Consider the following 25,865-nt stretch of genomic DNA (forward strand, 5'->3'; position numbering starts at 1 on the left):
GCTGGGTGACCTTGGGGAGTTTGACTTCTCCCCAAGGTCACAGCTTTTCGGAGCTCTCTCAGCCCCACCCACCTCACAGGGTGTTTGTTGTGAGGGAGGAAGGGCAAGGAGATTGTAAACTCCTTTGAGTCTCCTACAGGAGAGAAAGGGAGGATATAAATTCCAACTCTTCTTCTTCTTCTAAACTGAAAACCTCAGATTCTCCCTTTAAATCCATGCCGAAGGGGGTGGATTTAAAAGGAGAATCTGGGGAAATTTGGGGGGTGCCTGCTGTCAGGGGTGCAGTTGTTAAGCTAGAAGCACCAAACTTTCAGGGTATCTTTAGGAGACTCTCCTAATGATACCAGCCAGGTTGGGTGAAGTTTGGTTCAGGGGGTCCAAAGTTATGGACCCTCAAAGGTGTAGCCCCCATCTCCTATTAGCTCCCATTGGAAACAATGGGGGCTGGGGGCACCCCCTTTGGGAGTCCATAGCTTTGGACCCCCTGGACCAAACTTCACCCAACCTGGCTGGTATCATTAGGAGAGTCTCCTGATAATACACCCCAGGTTTGGTGAAGTTTGGTTCAGGGTGTCCAAAGTTATGGACCCTCAAACGTGTAGCCCCCATCTTCTATTAGCTCCCATTGGAAACAAACCTCACCCAAACCCTGGTGGTATCATCAGGGGAGTCCCCCAAACAAGCCCTAATAGTTTGGTGCTGCTAGCCCAAACAATGCGCCCCCTGCAGGCCAAAAACCAAAAAAACACTAAAAATGTTTTTAAAACCCACAAACGGGGGGGGGCGGAGCTTCGGACATGAATGCGGGGGTTGAATCCAAGAACCCCCCTTACCTACGTCCTTGCCCCCCCCATTTTTCCAATGAAAAAATTGGAAATTTGGGAGAATAGTGAAAAAACACTCCTATGAAATATTTTCTATTTTAGAATGAGTGAGATGCTTTTAAAGACAAGATGGACATGCTGTAGACATGAAACATGGAAAGCTCCATCAAGTCACAGCCACCTTACAGCAACCCAGTAAGATTTTCAAGGAAAAAGACTAACAGGTGGTTTGTCATTGCCCTTCTCTGCAGAGACCCTGGTATTCCCATTCAAGTACTAATCAGGACTGACCGTGCTCAGCTTCCAAGACAGACTGGGCTAGCCTGCGCAATCAGGTCAGGACACATTTAATTGTAGTTACATTTTCTTAAGCCTTGAGTTGGACAGGGATAGCACTAGCTGAGCACTGCTCTGCCTGCTCCACAGGGCTTTTTCGTGGCACGGGAAGTTAAAAAAAAGGTTTTTGTAAAAAAAAAACCCCAAAATCTTCAACACCCCCATAGAGAATAGAAATATGCTGCAAAAATTGTAGAATGCCTCCACAACACCAGCATAGCTGGGGGCGTTGTGCAAGTATCAGCATGCAGCCAGGCACCAGTGGATTTGCCCCTCCATCAGCATAAGTTCTCCAGAGAGGTCATTTATGTCGGCAGAAGCCCTTGCTGCATCCAGAAGGGGATCCATCCCCCTACCGGCTGCCTCTGCCCTGATTGTGCTGCCCAGGTGTTAACCTGAGCTCTTTTATTGCTAAACTGACCCAGTAAGAGTTTAGGGGCTTATGGAAGGCAATTCATCTTGAAAAGAAGTATGAGGCAGCTGTTTTTTTTAACAGTTTTCCATCTGTGTTATAGGAAGATTTTTTTCAGCAACAGTGGTAGAGCAGGCTGAAAGACAGCACAGAGCTACATTTCCCAATGGCCTCATGACATTTTCCTTCCAGATGACTGCTAACTGGTAGGGGACCCAGTAACACTAATCCTGGGACTTATGTGGCTTTTTGCCTGTCTAGCAGTTGCTTATTTTTTGTCAAACAGTTTGAATCTGTCCCCCCCCCCCCCATGGAAAAGCAGTATAAAAATGAGTTGCCAGACTGTGCACTTGGCTGTTCTGAATGGTCACTGTGGTTACCTTGTATACTTTGTAATGGGTTCTATATCATGACTTTTAAACATTCCTGTTCACAATTATTTGCAAACTCAAGTTTCACCCCTAAACCTGCCAAAGTAGTCTCTACCTCACAAAAACTAATGCTTCAATAAATGTTAAATCTTCAAAAGTTCTAAACGAGTCTTTTTTTTTCTTTTGTGACAACTGATCCAGGGACATTGGTGACTGTATCTCTTCTGGAATCCTCTATAGAAATCATTAAGACTTAAAAATAAATAATATTGTATTTACCATTTAACCAAAAACCTGCTAATTGTGTAGCTCCGACATCCACCTCACCTGCCTAAAGAGATACCTCACACAAAAGAAGGTGAGGAAATGTGTTCTTGTCTACAAAAGCTAACGGGGGAGCAAACCGTTGTTAATGTTGTAGATCCTACACAATTCTTTCCTATCCCCCTGGATGCCCTGCATATGAATGGAATAATGTCGTCGGGAACGAAAAGACAATTCTCTTCCATTAAAAAAAAAAAACGATTCAAAACTCTCCTGCTTTCTTTCCAGCAGCTTTAATCTTTTTTTCTACCGTTCTTCTATACTACGTGCTAGTTTCCAAAATGGGAGGAATTTAGCAAACTTTTCAATTAAACTTTGGGAACGTCACACAGCCAGAGACGCCCGCTCTCTTAAACAGAACGGTATCTAACCCAAAACAGTTGCCACAACTCATCACCCATATCCGAATTCCGCCTCCTTTTTACTGCCGCGAATCAGACGCGACGTCTTCCTCGACGTACGCGCGCTTGCGCAGAGTGCGGCGATGTGAACAGCTGTTTGGGGGTGTGCAGCCGTTTCTGTGCCCTCAGTTAATATGGCGGTCGCTGTTGGACGCCGGGTAGTGGGTGGCTCTGCATGGCGCGTGGTGAGGGTGACCGGAAAACTGCTGGGGGGATCCAAGGTAAACTCCGTGGCGGAATATTTGAAGCTTAGCGGTGTGTAGGCTTGGGAGCGTTCTTTTTCTTTCTCATCCATGCCCCCCCCTCTGGCTTGGTGTTTCGTCATTAGTGTGCGCAACATGGTTGCAGTTTGTGTCTGATGGTGGAGATGGTGCAGAATGTGGTTGCCTTTTCCTCACTCCGGTCTTTGCCTTGACCATTCCGACTGTCTGTTTTAATGCAAAATATTTTAATGCAAAAGCCGGATCGGGAGTAGGGTTATCATTGCTTTTCTGTGCTGATTTGTGCCTTTAATGCATGTATGATAAGCAAAACTGATGCGGGAATGTTTAGAGGGACAGCTCCCTTTTGCAGTATCTTCACCTGCTATAGCACATGTAACCTTCCAGTATGCAGTCAGAGAAACCAGTCTTGACTTCATTTGGAGTGCTGAGACACGTCTCTTGTGACCCTTGTAAACTTCCAAAATGACTTATGTTTATTTTAAAAATTAAAATATATAAAAGTTCCATTTATGAACCATTTTTTCCTAAAGAAATCCTACTGATATCAGTGAGTGTGTTCTGGATCAGATGATGGAAGGGATCAGATAGGAGTCTGAAGAAAGAACTCTCACTTCATTGGAGGCCAAAGGTTTAGTGTTGATCTTTGACAGGGTCTCTCTCTCTCTCTCTCTCTCTCTCTCTCTCTCTCTCTCTGTGCTGTCAAGTGACATCTGATTTACAGTGACACCTGGTGGGGTTTTCAAGACAAGATGCTTCCAGAGGTGGTTTGCCGTTGCCTGTCTCCACATTACAACCAGAGGTGGGATCCAGCAGGTTCTCACAGATTCCCGAGAGTAGGTTACTAATTATTTGTGTGTGCCGAGAAGGGGTTACTAATTGGTGATTTTGCCATGTGATTTTTGCCTTAGTTACGCCCCTCCTCTCAGCAGTAGCGCGCAGAACTTGAAACAGGCTAGCAGGAGGTGCATCGGCGTACATGGCAGCCTGCGCCTGCGTGCATTCGTTTCCCGCCCAAGGACCTGTGCAGTGGCTGCGTCTTTGCCACAGCCCCGCCCAGGAATGCCCCGTCCCTGGAATGCCCGGCCACGCCCCCGTCGTGCCCCACCCAGCCCCATTGGCGCTATGCCACAGTTTGAATCCCACCATGGGAACCTGTTACTAAAATTTTTGGATCCCACCACTGATTACAACCCTGGTATTCCTTGGAGGTCTCCCGTCCAACTACTTGCCAGGGCTGACCCTACTGAGCTTCTCAGATATGATGAGATCAGGCTAACCTGTGCCTGAGTAAAAATCCTTGATGAACCTAGAAGTTCATTTGGGAACCTTTGGTTACTACCCAGTTTCCCCAAAAATAAGACAGGGTCTTATATTAATTTTTGCTCCAAAAGATGCATTAGGGCTTATTTTCAGGGGATGTCTTATTTTTGCGCCCCCCACGTGACCAGATCAGCTGCCCCAGGGAATCTGTAACTAGGGCTTATTTTTGGAGCGGGGCTTATATTTCAAGCATCCTCCAAAAATCCCAAAAAATCATACTAGGCTTATTCTCGGGGAAACAGGGTATCTGTGTCTAATCTTCCTACTATGGAAGTTAAGGTGAAAGAGAAAGTATGCTATTTACTGTTCAATAGTGTAGGCATTCTTTTTATTGAAGTTTATTAGCTGTTTTTATTAGCTACATTTGTTGCACATGTGTCCTGCAGAAACTTTGGAGGAGGTCATTGGAGCTTTTTACTATTATTGTTCTACCTTTCAGCAGAGGCATAGCTAGGGAAATTGGAGCGCAGGGCAAAATCTGACCCCGTGTAGGTGACCACCCTCCCCCACCACGACCAAACAATGATTTTTTTTGCATCAGGTCATTTCAAAGTCACCATCACATTATAGAACATTCTCCAACTCACAAATCTGAACACAGCAATGGTTCATGCCATACAGCGAAAATAAAAAAATTGCCTTTTTCAAAATGCTTTCAAAATGTTTTATAACAGCTGTGAAAGAATATAAAAATAAAATAACAGGACCCAAAAAGGCACTTCCGAATGGCTTTCATTTGTTTTCCCGTATGACACTCCAGGGCGGAAGCAGCTTCAGGCTTGGTATATATGCCGATAGTAACTTTTAATGTTAATACAAAAGCCCTTAAGACTAGCAGTATAGAAGGGATTTCAACAATTGGTACAAAATCAGGGCTAGGGGGAGAGAGATAAGGAGTTCTCAAATTGCCTAGATGATAAACCCTAAACAGAAAAGTCAGTTCACACAGACCATCAAAAATGCTGCCAAAAAAAGATTTTAAAAATATGGCCAAAATCCATAGGTTTAAAATTTTGGGAGAAAATTTTGTCAACATAATATGTACTGTTGAATCTGGCATAGTTGTGAAATTTTTAAAAGGTATAAATGCCTTGTGGTGATATCCTAAGCAGAGTTACATATAAGGTCACTGACTTCATGGGACTTGCTTGGGATAGCACTGTTAGATATACTGTGTGTCTACATTTAATACTATATATTGTTTTTCATAAAAGTCTTTGTGATAGTGCTGGAAAGTGCCCCCAATCATAGCTTGCTTATGGTGACCCATAGGATTTTCAAGGCAAAAGATGTTCAGAGATGGTATGTCATTGTCTGCCTCCGTGTGGGCTGTGAGAACTGTGACTGGCCCAAGATCACCCAGCAGTCTTCATGTGGAGGAGGGGGAATCAAACCATGTTCTCCGGATTAGAATCTGATGCTCTTATCCACTACATCATGCTGGTGCTTTAAACGACACATTTTAAGTGAATATTGTTGTATAAAACATCCAATTTATTCAAAAGGTGAGAATATTTTCTAGATTTTTAAATACTCCTCATAAGTCAGGCACACACGACCCATCTCTGCCTCTCTTGATTTCCTCACTTCATTCACAAATATTCTGGTATCTGCATAAAACATCCCTACATTTCTTTTCTGTTTTCTACCATTCAACATTCTATGTGTTGTCAATTGAGAATACATTCACAATCATCTGATTTTACAGACAGTATAGCACTGAATACATCTCAATCTGCCCATCAGCTGAATATATAGTGAGTTTGGTGACTTCAGTTTCTGTGATCTGTAGAGCCCTGGAAATAATTAGTGCAGTTGTTCCCATCTTGACTATTTAATGTAGTGAGCAAATGACATGTGCATGTTCAAGGGAGAGGTATGAGAGAGTCTTTACAAAACTTCCATCTACACCTGATGTAACTTGTGTTGTGACAAACCTTTTGGGTGTGAACAGAACTGGACAAAGTTCTGTGGATGCTGACTGCGGGTGTGTGAGGTGGGGGAGTCACTGGTCACTTTTAAATTCATTTGCCTTTATTCGTGGATGTAATGCTGATATGTCGGAAAGTGTGCATGCATGTTAAGTTCAAGTTCTCACTTCTAATAGTAGCCATAATTACGTCCTTTTTCCTGTTTCTGGGTACTGTGGCATGTCTAGCATACTGAGGAATACACAATCGGCAGAAGAAGAGAGTGACAGCTGTTGCACAGAGGAGTGCCTGTCACAGTGTTTTTACTGCTGTGGAGACAGTTTGCAGAGCAGATGATACGACTGTACAAGAAAGGCTTGTCCAGGATGAATCTCCACAACAGGACATGTGTAAAGTTGAGTAGGAGATGACTGAACAGGAGGAAGCGACTTTGCTGCTGAGAAAAAGATCAGCATGCCATCTTCTGCCATACCGTTAACCTCCTGTTTAGCTGCTTTTCATGAGTAGTTTGCCTGAGCAGGCAAGCTGCCACAGTTAGTTGTCTTGCTCTGGACCCAGCACCCACACGCAATTAAAGGAAGTTTTTTTTGTCCTCTGATTACTCGGTTTCATTGTCTGAAAGTGGTGGGGACTCAGCTGTAGAATCAAGGATGCCTGTTAGGAAAAGGACCTTTTCCTTTTGGCATCGCTTCTCGTTGTTGCTCCTAAAGAAGGTTTTGTCAGTGCCACATCTTCGTTGTCACTATCATGAAAGCAAGCCTGGGAGAGCCAATGCTTGTTTCATTAAAACCTGGGTTCTTTTCTCCAATAACTCCAACCAGCTGAGGTCTCAACGATTTTTATTGAAAAACAGAAAACAAAGAAATAAAACTTAGATGCAGTTAAGGGATTGCTTAGGTGGTCATATCCCTTTTGGTTCTTTGTCCCCGTTCCGGGAACCCATGGCCCAGAGATGTTTCTCTGACCACGTCTCAAGATGGAATTCAAAACCCTTTGTTTTCCCCTTCTCAGGAAAACTCTGTTCAGGCCATGAGGTAACTTAGGCCTTTGAAGTTTCATCCTAGCACCTCTGCATAGTTTCCTGTCCTCCCTCCAGGAGATCAAAAGGCAAAGATGCTTTTCACAGTCATATGTGACTTCGCTAGTTTTACAGTACTATTCCATCACAGTCACATAGGCATTGTAATAGCTTACTATGCATAAAATGTTAGGAAGGAATGGGCAATTATGTTGAGGAAGAGTTGTGTCTCACTTGAAAGTTATCTCCATCCATTTTTTTCGATAAAGAAAGCAGTGCTTTTTCCATGTTTCTGGGAAAGACTTCAAGGTTTACTAAATAGGGATGTAGTCCTCAAAATAATAATAATAATAATAATAATAATAATAATAATAATAATAATAATAATAATAATAACAATAACAATAACAACAACAATAACAACAACAATAACAACAACAACAATAACAACAACAACGATTTGAAAATCGAGCTTGAGCGCCTATGGCACAAACCAGCTGAGGTCGTCCCAGTGGTAATCGGCACCCTGAGTGCCATCCTATAAACACTAGGGCAGAACTTGAAACATCTTCGAATTGACAAAATTAACTTCTGTCAAATTCAGAGGGATCTGCATGAATACTACGTCAATACATTACAACTTCCTAGTCCTCTGGGTGAGGCTCGAGTTGTAATGAATGGCCAACAACCAGCTAAATATCTGGCAGCTGTGAAATCTATATCATCATCATATGTCGTTTTGATGCCAGAGACTTGTTTACTTCCAGTTGGGAAGTGTAAAAAATGCTGCCACAGGAGGTGGTGATGGCTAATAACCTGGATAACTGTAAAAGGGGCTTTGACAGATATATGGAGGAGAAGTCAATGTATTGCTTCCAATCTTGATCCTCCTTTATCTGAGATTGCAAATGCGTGTGGCGTGGCAGTGGCGTAGGAGATTAACAGCTCGTGTATCTAATCTGGAGGAACCGAGTTTGATTCCCAGCTCTGCCGCCTGAGCTGTGGAGGCTTATCTGGGAGCTGTGGAGGCTTATCTGGGGAATTCAGATTAGCCTGTACACTCCCACACCCTCCAGCTGGGTGACCTTGGGCTAGTCACAGCTTCTCGGAGCTCACTCAGCCCCACCTACCTCACAGGGTGTTTGTTGTGAGGGGGGAAGGGCAAGGAGATTGTAAGCCCCTTTGAGTCTCCTACAGGAGAGAAAGGGGGGATATAAATCCAAACTCTTCTTCTTCTTCTTAGCAGACCAGGTGCTCGGGTGTTCTGCTCCCCAGGTGGTTATTTAGGTGCCTGCGCCTGGCCAAAGCAGAATGTAACTCACTGACTCAGTTAACAGTTCAATACTTAAAGCTTTAATTGTAACAATGTTGACAGACCCTGACTCCTCCCGGGTCTAACTAAATAAAGGTTACTTTGTTGCAGAAACTTTCTGGAGTCTGGAATTTATTGTAAATACTGTGAGACTATAACATCTATAACTGTTTAACTTAAATACTGTGAATCTATAACATCTTTGACTGTTTAACTTAAATACTGAGAGTCTAAAACATCTTGGACTGTCTAACTTGTTGCTGTCACCCAGCTTCCGTTGGCACCTAACTGCTGCTGTCACCCAGCTTCCGTTGGCCCCTAACTGCCAAATCAGACAGGTTGCTGGGTGAATAACTTTCACTTCGATAGGAACACCAGCCCTAGGGCTTCTTAAAGGGACAGAACTAAATTCGGTTCCCTCCACTGAATACTGTACAAAACATGGCTAAACCCATACTAACTGTGGAGCTAAAGGGAAATAAACAAAGGCTCTGTGGGGGGCATGACACTCCGCTCGCCTAAAACTTCCTCTGGAAGTTTTACCTTTATCAACTTCCATTAACTATACTTAACTATTCTTACTGTACTACTCTTAATAACTATCTATCCCTAATACATAATATCAACTATGCTAACTGTATGAAACTTCTATGCTAACTATAACTATAAACTTCTATGCTATCTATATACTAACAATCTTGATTTTGAAATTCAAACTACTTGTGGTTCACTGAAGTTCAACGTTCAGGAACTCTGAATAAAGAGAATCTCCATCTTCATTCTTAAAATCCAGAGATTTAAAAGAGTCATTAAGTAGCAGAAAATGGATGTTTTTTCCACAAGACATTTATCCACCGCTACAAAGAGAGTCTCCTTTCATGTTTGTCTGTTGCAACACTTTGTGGGGTCTGGAAGCTTTCAGGGTTATTTCTAGAGTATGTTTGTTGAGGTTGAGCTACGCATCATGTAAAGGAAGGCAGCCATCTCCGTCTTGCTCCTGGAAAGCTGAACTGTGGCTTATCAATTTCAGCAAAGTCTCTTCTTCACCTGTTGCTTTAGTTGTCTTTATTTTAACCTTGTAGCACTCTGTGGTCCTCTCCTGGAACTACTTCTACCACAATGTCCAATGGCCAGAACCTCCATTGGAGATTCTTTTTTTCCTTCATCAAGACCACGTCTCCCTACTTGAAGATCTGGTTGGGGTTCTTCCCATTTGCTTCTTTTTGTAACAATGGCAAATATTCTCCTCCATCTCTTCCAGAATGCATTAGCCAAGGCGCTGCACCTGTTGCCATTGTTTGTAGTGTATTCCTTTTAAATCCTGAGGCTATAGTTATATTGGTAATTCCACTCCTGGAGTTTTTTAAAAAAGTTAACAAAGTTGCTGGTGTTAAAATGCTTGGATTTTCTGGGTCGATGAAATTGGTGTTAAAGGCTGACAGCTATTGACTATAGAGACTACCTCTGCCATCAATAGTAATTAAGACGTCAGGTGCAAGATTGCTAACATTATTCAAAGGCTAAGACTTAGCACATCCAGGAGTGCTTTTTATTAATCCCTATCACTCTCTCCCATGCTCACTCCCATATGGGACACATGTGGTGGATTGAAAAGCCATGTTGCAGACTCCCCTGCTTTAGAAATTCTTTTTTGTGTTTCTGAGTGAGAGGATATTTTCGGCATTTTTTACTTCCCTGTTTGTGTTGACCTGTTATTTTTTTCTCCGAACTTGTCCAGAACAACATTCGATTCTGTGACATGTCTGGAGCGCCTCTCAGTGCCAACTGTTTACTATGAGATCATCTTCTGGACCTCTGTGATGTTTCTATCTCCTTTTCCTGATGCACATCTCTCCTCTTGCTGCACAGAGGATGTAACAATCCCAACTTATGCATCAAATCATCTATCTCAGGTTCTGATTCGAACACCATCTCTTCTCACTACTTCGCCTTGATTTTACAGTGAGCCGCAGCTGATTTTTTTGCTTTTCTGTACATGACTTTGTTTTCTACTGCCTGCTACAGTTGATGGTCACAGGAGCATCAGGTACACTGTTACATTCTGATGAATTACTGATGGATTCATCATGCTTCTAAATCACTGGAGTTTTTTTTCTATCTTCATACACTGACATAGAGGTACTATGCAAGGGTACATCAAACCTCTCATTACACCTTTCTCCTAGTTCACTCTCCGAACTTTCCAGGTGCTGTAATGCCACGGCGGAGTGATTATTTGGTAACTTGTCTCTGGGTTCTTTTGAAGGGGGTAAAGGTGCTTTGATCCAATTTCCCTTGCTCATCCTGCTGACACTCTCTTTCCATTATGGCTAGGAAGCGGCTTGTCTTCTATGGACAAGGCTGGCTGGTCATCATGGAGTGTATATTTTAAAACACACTGATGACTCCAACTCCTCCTATGCTACTGATGATATTTATTATCTATGGATGTGATTTGGGCATTCTAACATCTGCGTGGGTGGACGTCCATTTGGCATAAAACCCATGCAGAAGGTATTATTGCCATGTTCAGGTATTCTTTTGTGTGGTTTAAACTAACGCTGGGCCTAGAATGGTCCACCTCCAGCCCTAATCTCTGAGCAAATGGCATCTCCTGGGGGGACCTTTCACTTGCTCTGACTGATTCTGAACACCTCTGGACAAATCTGTGCGCGATAAGCAGCAGAATCTTAGCATTTGGGTCAAGCTCACAGGTATCTTGTCTGCTATAGACTCCAGGTGCTTGTGATGCGTGGCAATGCTTCTTGTTGGGATTTTATTCTTTAGATCTTTAGGAATATGTTTGGTGACATTCAAAGGAGAGTAGGTAGTTTAAGTTGCGTTCTGTCCCATCCAGTTGATTGCCGTAGAACAAATCCTGGTTCTGTTCTTCCTGTCATGATTTGATTTCCGCACCTCACATGTGAGTCATGACATATTCTTATCTCTTCCTGAGTGTATGTTAAACATCTCAAAACTCTGGAGTGGCTAATGGCGTTATCGCTTTTGTCGAGTCCTAATGCACCACATACATACATGCGTTGGGCTTGATGCGGTGAAGCTTTTGAGTAAACATCTGCTAGAGGAATAATGATAGGATGAGCAAGTCACATTATCTTTTTTTTGGTTCCATACCGCACATGGTAGCAGTGCATGGCTGTTGCCGTTCTGTCCTCCTTTGGTGGTGATGGTTTCCTCCGGGATATTTTCTGCCTCTTTTAATTCTTTCTTTGGTAACTGGGGTGGTTTTGTGCTGATGTAATGCCGAACAATGCTGTTCACTGGAGCATTCTTGGCACTTTACCTTTCTTTGCATTCGTTGGCCATATGGTTCTTAGGAAAGAGCAACATTTAAAACACAGTTTCTGTTGCTTTATGTAGTGGACAAGCTCTTCGCCAAGGCATTTCTCTGAACTCTTGCAGTCATTGAGGTTGTGCAATTTTTTTATGAACTGGACACATAATTTCCAATGGCTTAACTTGAGAATTGTTTAACTGAGTTTCTTGTATTTGTCTCTTGTCTTCCTAACCATGGCTCTGAGGTTTACAACTTTAAACTCTTTGGAGCGACTTCTTCTCTTTACTCTAACACCCTTGGTACAAGAAGAAGGAATCCCTGTTTGAGTGAGATCTATTTCTTTTCTTTAGCCATTCTTGATATAAATCTTACAAGATATGAATGTGAATGGTGGATACCTACCTTTGCTTATGGTTCTCTTTGTAGTTGAAAACTTCTTTACCCCATTTGCTCTTTCAGGGGGGGAAGGGCAACTTGTCAATAACTTCTCTTTAGCGAGAGTCAAATGCTGATCCCAAACATACCGCAAGTCCCTATGGCGGCTCGTGGGTTTTCTTTTGCAGACTCCATCTCTGAAAACAGATCTTGTCAAATCCCACAGTTTCTTCGCAATCTTTCATTTATAGCAGAAGTTTTGGGAAAAGGTTTCGCTTAAGCCTTTGTAGAAGTGCGAAGCCTTCTATTTTCTGAAGATCGCTCCATATCTTTTCGTCTAATCCTACTCCATGCTCATTCTAAAGCCATGTGAGGGTTTCTTACATGTGCTGCATAGACTCTTTTCTTATTTCATGCTTCGACGGCCGATGTTGTTCCCAACCAAGCTATAAGCAAAGGTCAGCTCTTCCTCGACGCATCTAGTTTCAGGTCTTTGAGAGCTCTCTGGAATGTAATTTTCCAAAGTTAAGTATTAGTCTTCTGGCTTATCAGAAAACTTCACAGAATGCCTCTGTCTGCTAAATCTCTTCTAGGATTTCTGGAAGGGTAGCTTTCAAAACATCCTGACAAATTTGGGGTGTCAGGTTTGCATAATGGGATTTGTTGCCTGATGATCACGGAGTAAGAGTATTATGGCACTGTTGAAGCTGATACTCCAGGTACAACTTCGTTGTCTTCAGGAGACTTCTGCTCCTGTCCTAAAAACTGTGGTAGAGTCGAGGTGGGCATCCCAACTGGATTTGTAAAGGTTTTCCTCCCCTCATTCTGTTCATTTGCTAACTGACTTTGCTTGTTGATTACTTGCGGGCAGCTCCTTTTTGTGGTACTGTCTGCTGACTCACCACTACTGGGTGCAACCATGCTGTGCTGTGGTTGGAACTGGACCATGGATTGCTGCACTTTGGACGCTATCTGGAACATTAGTTCTTGCTGATTCTGCCCAGCTGCCAGATGTTCTGTCACTCTGGAATTCTTCCGACTCAGCAGTCACTTCTCCAAAAGTTGGATGACTGTTGGATTAAATGGGAAGATACCTTCATCATAGGGTCTTCTTCCTCTATTTCCTCAACGAAGCGGAAGGTAAATAAACTCTCTTTAAAGGCCTTGCTCCAAAAAACTTGGAGCCTCTGCGTTATCAGCTTTTCTGCCTCTTTTGCTCTTTGTTTTAGTGTTGACAAGGCTGCTTCTACTGCTTAGCCTTAGGAGCCTCTTCCCTGAGCTTTCAACTGGGCTTTGATGTGCCTGATGGGGCTGCTTCCTGGGCTTTTTTAACTTTGTGCCTGGCCGGGCAGGCTTCCTGGAGCTTTTAACTGTGCCTACAATGACGAGCCGGCTTGTTTCTTCAATGATTTCTTCTTTTCGTTTTAAAGAAATCTACTTGTTTTGCAGCCCGCCGCTGCATCGGCTTTCAGGATCTTCCAGGATCTTCATTTCCATAGCCGCACTCTTTTTTGGGAACGACCAAGAGGCACTGCTATAATTTGGAGCCTGACTTAGTGCTTCTTGTTCTGTGGGATGTGTTGGGAAGAGCCCGAGGTTTTTTAGTTGCAGATTGCTGCCACGCACTTGCTTGGCACTTCAGGTGTAACCTTTCTTTGGAATGTGAGGGTAGACATTCCTCTCTTTCCTATTCCTCTCGCATTGGGGATGCAGTGTCTACAGTTGGTTTGGTGGATTGTTCTTCTTTAGCCGTGCTGGATCTCTGATTAAGTTGGACTTACTTTTGCAATCGTCCTGAAGAGCACTTGCTGGATAAACCACACACATAATGTTGTTAAAGAAGTTTGCCTTTTCTCTCTGATCCCCTTCTCCATCTTTTGTCTTGATATTCAAGGCTTCAGATGTATTCATGTCTCGCTCTAGGAGGGAAATGCAGATTATCTCCGCCTAGCTGACCTTTCCATAAAGCAGTACCCGTTGTTGTAAAGGTCTCCTTACAACTTAATATTTCTTCTTCTTGTACAAGGCATTTTCCAGATTGATAACTTGCTACAGGAGGTCTTGCCAGCCTTAGGAGCATTTTGAGCTGCAATACATTCACCTGATCTTGCAAAGAGATGCTAACATTTTGGTAGTGGGCTTTTTATTTCTAGCATTGCTTTGTGAAATAGAGCTTGTTGGCTCTGAGTGAGTTTCTTTTCTCTTTCTTGCATTGCCGGTTTTAAAGCTCCTAGCAAAGAAGACTTCCAATTTCCTATAGTAGCTACTTTAGGGCTTGTAGAGGGAACCACCTCTCTCTTCTGCCGATGTGCTGCCTAGCAAAGAAGACTTCTAACTTTCCTATGCCCAGCTTCTTTAGGGGCTTATAGGGTGTCAATCTCTCTTCTGCCAGTGCTCCTAGCAAAGAGACATTCTCAACTTTCCTATGCCCAGGCTTCTTTGGGGCTTATAGGGGACCAATCTCTCTCTTCTGCCAGTGCTCCTAGCAAAGAAGACTTCAACTTTCCTATGCCCAGCTTCTTTTTTTAGGGCTTATAGGAGACCACACCCTCTCTCTCTTCTTGCCAGTGCTCCTAGCAAAGAAGACTTCAACTTTCCTATGCCCAGCTTCTTTGGGGCTTATAGGAACCAATCTCTTACTGTTCGCGTGAGGCCAGACTTTCTTTGTTCCTTTTACTGCAAAGGCTCCCTGCCTTGCTTCCTCACCGACTTCGAAACTTTCAATTCGGCCTTTTGGAAACTAGAGGCTTATTCAAGTTAGACTCAAAGTTAGACTGTTCCTGCTCCCCAAAGGTGTTGGTTATTTGGAGTGCCTCATACGCCGCCAAAAGCAGAGATGTAAGACTCACTGACTCAGTTAACAGTTCAATACTTAAAGCTTTAATTGTAACAATGTTAACAGACCTCTGACAGCTCCTCCGGGTCTAGCTTAGATAAAGGTTACTTTGTTGCAGAAACTTTCTGGAGTCTACTTGGAATTTATTGTAAATACTGTGAGACTATAAATATCTATAACTGTTTAACTTTAAATACTGTGAATCTATAACATCTTTGACTGTTTAACTTAAATACTGAGAGTCTAAAACATCTTGGACTGTCTAACTTGTTGCTGTCACCCAGCTTCCGTTGGCACCTAACTGCTGCTGTCACCCAGCTTCCGTTGGCCCCTAACTGCCAAATCAGACAGGTTGCTGGGTAATAACTGCCGTAGAACACCAGCCCTAGGGCTTCTTAAAGGGACAGAACTAAATTCGGTTCCCTCCCACTGAATACTGTACAAAACATAGCTAAACCCATACTAACTGTGGGGAAACTAAAGGGGAAATAAACAAAGGCTCTGTGGGGGCATGACATCGGGAGCAGCAGCATCTGGTGGGCCACTGCGAGTAGCAGAGTGCTGGACTAGATGGATCTGATCTGATCCAGCAGGCTCTTTCTTATGTTCTTGGTGTTGGATTGTACATCTCCCAGAGCCCTTCGGGAGTGGGCGGTATAGCAAAACTAATAATAAATAAATAAAATCTTAACTGTTAGCCATGGCACTGACTTCATGGACGTTATGCTACCTTTCCTGATATGTGATTTATGATCTAGCTAAGTGTCTAGTATTGAGGACTTGAGGAACCCCGAAGCATTTTCCAGAGATTTAACCCTCCTTAACTGTTCCTTTTTACCAGGCTCCTCATTTTAGAGAAGTTCCTTCTTTTATAGTCAAGTGTAATTGTGTGAGATTTCCCTGGCAGTTTCCCATAAATCTGATGTCATTGTGGTCACTATTGCTCATTGGTTCAACTACATCCACATCCTGCGCTCAGTCTTTGGCAGCACCACTGAGTATGAAATCTGGAGTCACCTTCTCACTGGTTGGACTCAGTCATTGAGGATGTCTAGAAATGTTACCTGATTGGCTTGACTGGAGCATGTATTACCAGTCAATATGAGGGTAATTAAAATTTCCCATTATTACTACTTCATCATCTTTTGATGCCTCCCTAATTTCATTCTCCATCTTGAGATCACTTTGAACATTTTGATCAGGAAGCCAATAGAATGTCTCCAATACTAAATTACTTTTGGGGCCCAAGTATTGTCACCTTCTTGATACATACCTTGGAATCTTCAGTCAGTGAAGTGCAAATCCTTACTACACAGTCCTGCTTGGTTTTGCTTTAACAGCCGTGACGTAATGTATTGCAAAATTATTACTTGATTAGTTGGTAGAATATACTCAGCATTCATCAAAGGAAGCCACTGGAAATGGCATCCGTGAGATACATTCTGTCTAGATCTGGTGGGTTTTCAGGGCTGTGTGGCCGTGGTCTGGTGGATCTTGTTCCTAACATTTCACCTGCATCTGTGGCTGAAATCTTCAGAGGTGTATCACAGAGGGAAGTCTGTTACACACATGTGATACACCTCTGAAGATGCCAGCCACAGATGCAGGCGAAACGTTAGGAACAAGATCCACCAGACCATGGCAACACAGCCTGGAAAAACCACCAGAACCAGTTGAATCCAGCCGTGAAAGCCTTCGACAATACATTCTGTGTAGAATTCACCAGTATGTATATGTGCTTTATGTGGCTAGTGTGTCTCTTAAAGGACAGCTGCTGCATTGCTGAAATGCCTCTATCTGTCAATATGTGGAACAGGGCAAGAAAAACCCAGTGTATACCTAAATTAGCTATGGTAAAATTTCCCAAATGTTTCACAGGACTTCTAGGAAAAGGGAATTAGTCATGGCCATGCTATTTGCCAGTCATTTCGTTGAGCTTCAGCAGGAGTAAGCCTACATGTGTCTGTAACTGAATGACAGTGCAATTCTATGGTGAAAATAAGATGCACCTTATCTCCCAGAATTTGCTGTGAATTTGCAGGCAGTCCTGGATAAAATCTAATCTCAGTCGTGTTCTCACAGGGTGTCCTTAAAGCAGTCTGTGATTTCTCAGCTGGCCAACTTTTTACCTTCCATCTTGCACCTTCCTGCATTTCTGTGAACTCTTAAAACTTTAGCACTGGGCAGTTTCTATCTTGTGTGAACGTGCATGAGAACTAATTCACTTGCCACCCCACCCCCCACATACACCCTTCTTTTTTGTTTTATTTAATTGAAGAATGTGTGAGGGGAGGGGCAGGCAGTCATTCATCCCTGCACACAAATCTGTCAAAATAGATGGAGTAACATAGCAGCTTGAAAACTTACATGCTCTAACTTATGCATGAAATGTTAGAGCTATGCTCTTGGTGAATATTACTATTATTATTTGGATTTATAAACTGCCCAATCCACGAGGATTGGGCAGTTTATAAATATTATATTCATAAATTAAGAACTCTGCCTTTGGAAGTGCAGAGAATTCAAGAAACTTTTTAATTGTAGTTTGAACTGACCTGTTTCTTTCTTTGCAATATACCGAGGCCTGCTGGATCTTAACTTAAATCTGTTGTTGGACATAAAATTGTATTAATGACTGGATGTTTATTGCACAGACCATTGGACCATGACAATCAAGACAGTATGCTATATATACATTAATCTCACCAGATAAACAAATTACAAATTATAATACCATTAAGAATAAATAGACCTAGAGGGAGGGAGGGGGAACCATCTTTTACACAGCTTACCGGGTTTCCACATTCCAGTTGTGATTTTTAAGTCTGTTACAGACTCACAGTTCCTTTTCTAGGTTATAATGGCTCAAAATATTTGGCTGATGTTGCTTTATTTACTAGGGAGTGCTGCCTTAATAGCTTATTTACTAGGGAGTGCTGCCTTGATAGCTTGATAGCTGCCTTGATAGCTGCCTTGATAGCTTAAAAACTTCAGTATGCAACCCTGGTTTTTCCTGCTCACTCTTACCTGATTCCACTCCTTACTGCATGTGCATCTCCTTTGGTTTTTGGCTCTTTGGGTTCTTAGGACACTGTTTTTGGTGAAAAAGTTGGCAAGATCCATTGCATGATGATTGGACAGCCCTCTGAAAAGGCAATTTGTTTGCCAGTGTGGGATCTGCAGGTTGCAACTGGAATAGGCAAAGAAGAGTTAAAAGTTTCCTGCTGGAGTTAGCTTAGCATTGTGAGCTTTAATAGCGGAGTAAGGGTTGGAGAACCAGGTTTGATTCCCCTCTCCTCCACATGATGTCTGCAGGGTCATCAGAACTCTCTCAGCCCATGTAGACACATGCAGTGGTAAACCACCTTTGAATGTCTCTTGCCTCAAAAATCTCACCAGGAGTCACCATAAGTCAAATGTGACTTAATGGCACACTAGGAGTGACAGAATTGATCCAGGGGGCTGTTTTTGAACCAGAAGGAAGTGTTTTCAGTAAACAGTGTGTCTGAGTTCCTACGGGAATAAAGAAGGGTCAAGTGGTTTTATCCCTGATCCTAAATATTTTACATAGAAGTGCAATCCATTTGAACTCAGCAGCATTGAAATAAAGATGTGCTTCAAGTCACAGCTTTAAAAATTGGCAGCTAACTGGATGTCCCTTTTAAACAGCTGCTTTTTTGTAGCCTGCTGAGGAGGCTTGCAAGTTTGTACCCTCTATCTTCTGCTGGGTGGTGTGTTGTGTGTGTGTGTGAGAGAGAGAGAGAGAGACGTGTTTCTTTCCAGGGAGACAACTCCAGTAATCTGTTTATGGAATAATTAGACTGCTGCGAAGCTTTGTTAATATGAACACAGGAACAAATAAAGTAGTGCATAAAGATGGCTTTTTGCCAAGCTTGAACCATTACTGCTTTGCCAGTGATTCTTCTGTTCCTTTGGCAGAGCACTTGATTGAAATTACAGTTGTCTTCCCCACTGATTATCTTGGTTAAAAGAAAAACAAATCTGTCTAGCCATATCTTATAGGCTTCCACAAAAGCCAGAAGATAACTGTCTCTTGGACCATTGTTTCAAACAGGGATTGTGTTTGCTACGAGGCATTGATAGCAATTGTACTAGGGTTCTAAGAGGGAGGGAATACATTGTTGAGCCAGAAATATCAGCCTCCAAACTAGGAATATCAGAGGAACCTGCTGTGACAAATGCCCATATTTGGGAAGTGGTTTCCAGTGACAGACAGCCCTGAAAGAGTTAAGTCCTGCCCAGTCCTGATTGGCTGGAGGAAATTGCCAGGGAAAAGAAAAGGAGGCAGCTGGAGTGCTGAGGGTTCTTTTTCCTTGGTTCGTGCTTGGACCAGGATCCAAAGCAGAGAGAGCAGATCAGGAAGGGAGATCTGTCGCTGCTTGTGTGTTCCGACAAGAAGTCAGATTGCTCTAGTCAGGCTGAGGAGGCTTGATAGAGTGTGAAGGAAAGCCCTGGCCTTGGTGGAAGGTGAATCCGCCTCTCAGGTGCTTGGCAGCTTGGCTGTCCAGACTAGTGTCTGTCCAACCCCAGTTCAAAGCCCAGTCAGGAGAAGACCAGTCCATAAAGGGGGCAGTTAGGCCTTAACAGGGGACTGCAAGGGAAGGTGGCGAGTGTTGAGCCAGAGTCCTTCCAGTCTTAAGACTTGGGTGGTTGTGTGAACTAGAAAGGGTGTGAATCAGAGAGAATCTAGTGTCTGTGTCTGTAACAACTAAAAGCTGAAACCTCTGAGAGAGAAAGCTGAATTAAATTAGAACCTGTGGGTAGGAGAAAGCTTAAGAACCAGAACCTCTTTAAGAGAAGAAGTATATTGGCCATTTGCGTGTGACCAAATGGAAAACTTTATTGTAACTGACTGAGTAACCTCGCAAGTAGAAGCTGTTTACTTTCTGTAATCAACAAGCATTTAAAACCTCTCAAGTCAACTGAGAAGCCTTCAATTCTAGTAAAATAAACTTTACAAATTCTGTTTCACGTTACCCGAAGTTCCAGTCTACTTTTTCAGTGTGCCTACAAAGGAGGTGTCTGTCATTTTTGTCAGAGGTTCCTTCTTTTATTTCACTGGGGAGAGTTGGAGTGAGGCAGACTCCAAAAAGGGAGTCTGAGCTTCCACACCCTGTTACACCTGCCTTAGTCAATGAGGTAGGCAAGGGAACTTGCGGCTATTGGAAGGCTTGGTTCCTCATTATCTGAAGTTTTTAAAAGCCATTGAAACATTTGTTGAGACTGATATAGGGGAATATTTCTTGCATGCATGCAGAACATGGGACTACAGCAATCTTACTTTGAAATAATCCCAATTAAGTTCAGTGACGTTTCTAGCTTGAAATTTGCCCTCTCCAATATCTTGAGTTATATTTCCAAAAAGTTAGGAAACAAACATTTTTGTGTACAGAAGACTTCAATGGGTAGAATTCTAATGAATTTGGGATCTAAGGAGTTTTATGCCTTCCCTGCATGTTGCCTTCCTTCCTTCCCCTGGTGTTCCATGCCTGCTAAAATAAATAATCCCAAATCTATGAAACGCTGGATATTACAATCCGCCCTAAAAAAATTTGGTAGTGTTCCTCAGAGGCGTATCTAGGCAAACTGGAGCCAAGGGAGAAAACCTGAGTTTGGCACCCCCGCATATGGGTGGCCACCCTCCCCCATCACGACCAAACAATGATTTTTTTGCACCAGCTCACAAAACACCTCCCACCCCCAGCAAAACATACATGCCTCTCTTTTTCCTAATTTTGTCCTCACACCAACCCTATGAGGTAGGTTATTACTTGGAGAAACAGCTCCAAGCCAGTGCAATTGGGTATTAAGCATGTAAATCTCTCACAAATCACCCCCAGCAAAATATTTACCAAACAAATGTCAGCATTATCTCTCATAAATCACCCACCTCCACCCCCAGCAAAACACATGGCTCTCTCCCCACCAATTTTCCTAATTTTGTCCTCGCACCAACCCTAAGAGGTAAGTTGTTAGCCTGAGAAACAGCTCTAAGCCAGTGCAAGTGGGTATTAAGCATGTAAATCTCTCACAAATCACCCCCAGCAAAACATTTACCAAACAAATGTCAGCATCATCTCTCACAAAACACCTCCACTGGAATCCACCCCCAAACAGCATCACTTTCAATGTTTAAACTGGGGCCCTCACATTCTCCCTTTATGTCCATGCCAAAGGGGGTGGATTTAAAAGGAGAATCTGGGGAAATTTGAAGGGTGCCTGCTGTCAGGGGTGCAATTGTTAAGCCAACAGCACCAAAATTTCAGAGTATCTTTAGGAGACTCTCCTGATGATACCACCAAGGTTTGGTGAAGTTTGGTTCAGGGGTCCAAAGTTATGGACCCTCAAAGGACCCCCATCTCCTATTAGCTCCCATTGGAAACAGTGGGGGGTGGGGCACCACTTTTGGGAGTCCATAACTTTGGACCCCCTGAACAAAACCTCACCTAACTTGGTTGGTATCCTCAGGAAGGTCTCCTGAAAAATCCCTGAAATTCTGGTGCTGCTAGCCTAAAAATTGCACCCCCTGCAGGCCAAAAACTGAAAAAACCACTAAAAATACAAAAAAACCACGAATGAACCTGACATTTCCCCCCCACACACACTAGGGGGCTCCAGGGGACATAGACTACCTCATGTCCCCTAGATAAATACGCCACTGGTGTTCCTTGTCTCTTTATTTACTGAATACATTTCTATTCTGCCTTTCTTCCAAAATAGTTTTTAATACAGCATAATATTTTATAATCTGATAGACCTGGCATGCAAAGATGAAGATGGAAAAGAAGCAAATTCAGGGAACCAGATCTGTATGATAAGGGAGAATAGTCACTTCCATTTTGGATAGATTACATAATTCATTTCAGCTGTTTTATCATTCTGTGATACCCATGAAATGGATCCCAGTGGAGGCAGTTCCTGAAGGGAAGAATTTAAAGGGAGGGGAGATCTATATATGAAAATGAAATACTGTACAGCTCAATGCTGAGTAGATTCTTGCACATTTTCCTGGGTGGATTTGATTTAAATAAATTAAAATCATGATTTAAATGACTAGTCAGTAAATTGAGATTTAAATCATGGTTTTCTACTTAAAGCCCCATTCTTGCTGGTATAATCTTAATATTTACAACCAAGTGAAGGTTTCATTTTTATAATAACTTTTTAGATTAGTTTTATGGTTACATCAAAAATACTGATTGTGTTAAACATAGTTCACCTTGCAATAATTTTCTAATTATTTTTCTCCAGTTTCATTCTGGCCTGCAGGCCTTGCATTTCTTTCTTGCATATTTGCATCTTGCGTGCATGCCTGCCTTATCCATAGGTAGAGGAACTTCACTGAAATATTCCCAAAGTGGCTCCCTTTTACATCCTGCTGCCATTATAGATTTTCTCCTCCAAGGAAGAATAATGTGATAAACTTTAGGCTTTGCACACAAAGACGCCAGTTGTTAAATTATTTGAATCTCACCACCAAAACCGGTTGTTAAATTATTTGAATCCCATCACTGCCCCCACCCCTTTGGCGGTTTGAGCTCCAACAGCCCTGTGAGGTAGGTTTGGATGAGAGAGAATTTACCCAAGGGCTACCAAGTAAAATTTGTGGGTGAAGAGTTGCATTTTTCTGGTATACAACCCATCACGTCAGACAGGGGGCTTCAAAGACCTTCTAAGTTGGGGTCTTTGTACTGAGTGATGTGTTCCTTGGCGAGACTGTCTCTGTTTCTGTACTAATGTAACGGTCATGTGTATGGTTCCATTTTGATAATTCAATTTAATAGTTCTTTGTTTTCCTCTCCTCTCCTAGACACCAAGGCTAATCTGCACTACTAGTACTGCAGCGGCGCAGAGAAAAAATGTTGCTTCTTCCGGACCTGAAAAGTACACAGAAGCTTTTATCAAAAAACAGATTGAAGAGTTCAACATAGGAAAGAGACATTTAGCCAACATGATGGGGGAAGATCCAGAAACTTTTACCCAGGAGGATATTGATGTAAGTGTGGTTGCTCAGTTGGAGAAGTAATTTACTGCAGGGTTTCAGAATTGAAAGCTCTTTGCTTCAGCATGAGCCCCTCAGCTCTCTGTGAATTTTAATCGAACTTTCAGAATACGAGAGAATGCTACTATACATAGAAAACATTGCAACTGTGGCTCTGAATAGAGATTCTGCCCCTACTACTGTGCGAGGTCAGACATCACAGGGTAGTGCTCTATACTATACCTTGCTAACGCACAGCGGGTTCTTTTTAAAACTACTAATGGATAATCCCCTTGCTCTGAGGTCGTAAGAACCACTATCAAAGTTTATACAGCATTTGGAAGCATTTACCCGTAATTTGACCTGCTGAGTGTACTTATACTGGGGTTCCCATATGATACTAGAGCGACTAGCATCATCAGTGACCTTTGTCAACATGGTCTGCAATTCTATGCACTTGTACTTGGGAGTAAGTCCCTCTGGGACTTATTCCAGTGTGTTTATTATTATATAGCGTTCAATTGGCTTAAGAGAAATCAATAAAATAGCCACCATAAAAGCAATAACAAAGTAAAACATGAGCTGAAAATTATTCAGACAACTGGTGTTAATTAATGAAGAGAAACTTAACCTTTGAAAACTCATCAAAAATAATAAATCAACAATAAATCATCATCATTAAGCAACATTTTTTTTAAAAAAATTGCAATGGAAACAAAAATGCTAATTACCAAAGCTTTGGGGTAACAAAATAGACTTCAGGGTAATGTCATTGGTAAAGAAAGCTTGATATTGGAGGCCCAGTTGCCAGAAAGTCTGCCCCTGAGTTACAGTCTCTTCAGATCTGTCTTAAATGGCCTATTTGTCAGCAATGGGTGTGGTTTTCCTTATAGGAACCTTTTTGGAAGAAGCGCTTCTCTCCATTCCTCCCATCTGCTTTTTTCTCATATTGTCCTTTTTGATACTCTGTATGATAAAGCACAAGATGTCAATGTTTGAGGCATGTAGTCAGTGTGGTAGAGGGAGTAGAGTACCGGTCTTGGGTTTGAATCTCTGCTTGAGCCTTGACGTTCACTGATAACCTTGTCTAGTCACCCACTCAGCCTAACCTACTTCACAGGGTTGTTCTAAATAAAAATGTTTAATAATCCCATCCCTGTGTGTCACTCTGAGCTCATTAGGGGAAGGATGAAATCAAAACAGATTCAACTGGGTGGTAAGAGAAGTGGAGGGGAGCATTTCTATTATACCTTGAGCTTGCAGAAGCTGGCTCCTGTATTTTTGCTCTCTTTTTTCTGCTTCTTCTGGCAGAACTTGTATTTGGTTTTGTGGGATCTAGGAAAAAGCATTAAATGACAGTGGGGCAATAGAAAAGGCTTGGAGCATCACTTGGCAATTTATTTAGTAGTCTGGTTTGAGTCCTGACCTCTGTACTGTGTGCCTCAGCATGAAGCCATGTTCATCTGGAGGTGCATTGTTCTCAGATAGTTTTATTGTAAATACTCACACTAGAACTGTCAGTGTTGATGTTCAACCCTCACAGTAAGCAGTCTATTCTGTAAGTATAAGTTACTCATGTTTGAGCCCACTGACTGCTGTTAGGGCTGATTTTATGCATCTTTTGTGACAAATAAGGTATGTTGAGTTTAGGTCTTGCTGTACCTAGGTAGGATATGATATGAAAGTCAGGCACAATCTGCATCTGGTATTCTAGTAATAATTGGGTTTGCACGTTCTTGCCTGGCAGTTCAACAAAGTGATATATTGACCATGAAGAGGGAGGGGACGGTGGAATAACTCATAGGTGGAAAGGAGATGTGCAGAACACAGGACCGTCACTTGTGAATGCAGGGCAAGGCCAGACACTGGGCAGCATCTGGACATAACAGAGAACTCTCTAATCGTGACCCACTGGTCACTAGCCATTTATTTGAATGCTCAGAAAAGGAAAAATCAAAGTAGTAAATGCTATCCCCTAGTAATATTCATTTTTCCTAGTTTATTTGTGTACACTGAACTGCCAAAGAATTCAGTGTAACAAGACTTATATCTGAGTAGGCTTATTTGTCATTCACAACCATTAGTGTCAATGCACTCATCCTCATAGATGCTTTTCATTTTCTTGTGAACCTATGTTTTTCTGACTGCCAGTCCCATCCGAATGGCCAGGTGGCCAGGCGTGGCCATGCCACCCCACGGCTCCTCGAGAGGCTTCCCAGCAGCACGGGGAGACTTGCGAAGAGAAAAAGTTTCCCTGCTGCCAAGAAGGCTCTGTGGGACTGTGTAGACTTATGCCGCCTTTTTGGTGTTGTACATCTATACAAACAGTTGCCAGTGTAGAGCAGTGAACGGCCAGGAGAATGCTCTTCCCACAGCCTCGTCCCCAAATCACCCCTGTTGCAGTGGTGGAGGTGCAGGGATACTGTCACAGGGCCATGTCCCACCGCCATAGGGGGGCCAGCATGCCAGCATTTTTGCCCCTCCTCTGGGACAAGTACCCCAGGAAGGGCAAATCTGCAGGAACAGCAGCGTGCTGCTATCACAGGCGGATTCACACCTCTCCCCTTTGGATGGGGCCTTGTCTCTCGTACAGGTCCTTGTTTTCTGTTAAAAGTTTTTAGGAATTCTGCTGTGTGCTTGGCACACAACTGGACATGCTTAAAATAAATCAGTGTCACCTAACAGCAGCAAATTCCCCTTGTCTAGACACATAATTAGATATGATGGTGGCATTGCATTGTGTTAGAATGTGGTTTGTACTAAACAAGTCTAAAGCAGGGTGGAAGGTGATTTAGAGTGGGGAAGTGGTGAACCTGTTTTGTATTTGCCTGCACTTCGCCCCAAAGTTAATCCTCTCCACTTGCCTTCCCTTGGCAGATCT

At 42.7% G+C, this 25,865-nt stretch overlaps 1 protein-coding gene and 1 long non-coding RNA gene across 4 annotated transcripts in view; one reads left to right on the top strand and one right to left on the bottom strand.

The window, feature by feature from the left end:
* The window catches only part of LOC125431658, a 50,315-nt gene extending 47,605 nt beyond the window's left edge, over positions 1-2,710 (bottom strand). The window contains exon 1 of one of the 2 annotated variants that reach the window (XR_007244326.1): positions 2,639-2,710. This is a non-coding gene — a long non-coding RNA (uncharacterized LOC125431658). The remainder of the gene's footprint in view (positions 1-2,638) is intronic. The other variant, XR_007244325.1, reaches the window with a different exon arrangement.
* A 23-nt stretch (positions 2,711-2,733) lies between these two features.
* Positions 2,734-25,865, top strand: part of MRPS9 (mitochondrial ribosomal protein S9) — a 51,200-nt gene continuing 28,068 nt past the window's right edge. The window contains exons 1-3 of one of the 2 annotated variants that reach the window (XM_048494662.1): positions 2,768-2,889; positions 3,597-3,725; positions 22,814-22,999. In XM_048494662.1, the coding sequence (XP_048350619.1) occupies positions 3,642-3,725; positions 22,814-22,999 (270 nt within the window). In that variant the 5' untranslated portion in view covers positions 2,768-2,889; positions 3,597-3,641. Of the gene's footprint in view, positions 2,890-3,596; positions 3,726-22,813; positions 23,000-25,865 lie in introns of both variants that reach the window. The other variant, XM_048494661.1, reaches the window with a different exon arrangement.

This window comes from Sphaerodactylus townsendi, linkage group LG04 (genome assembly GCF_021028975.2).
Source record: "Sphaerodactylus townsendi isolate TG3544 linkage group LG04, MPM_Stown_v2.3, whole genome shotgun sequence".
Lineage (NCBI taxonomy): Eukaryota > Metazoa > Chordata > Lepidosauria > Squamata > Sphaerodactylidae > Sphaerodactylus > Sphaerodactylus townsendi.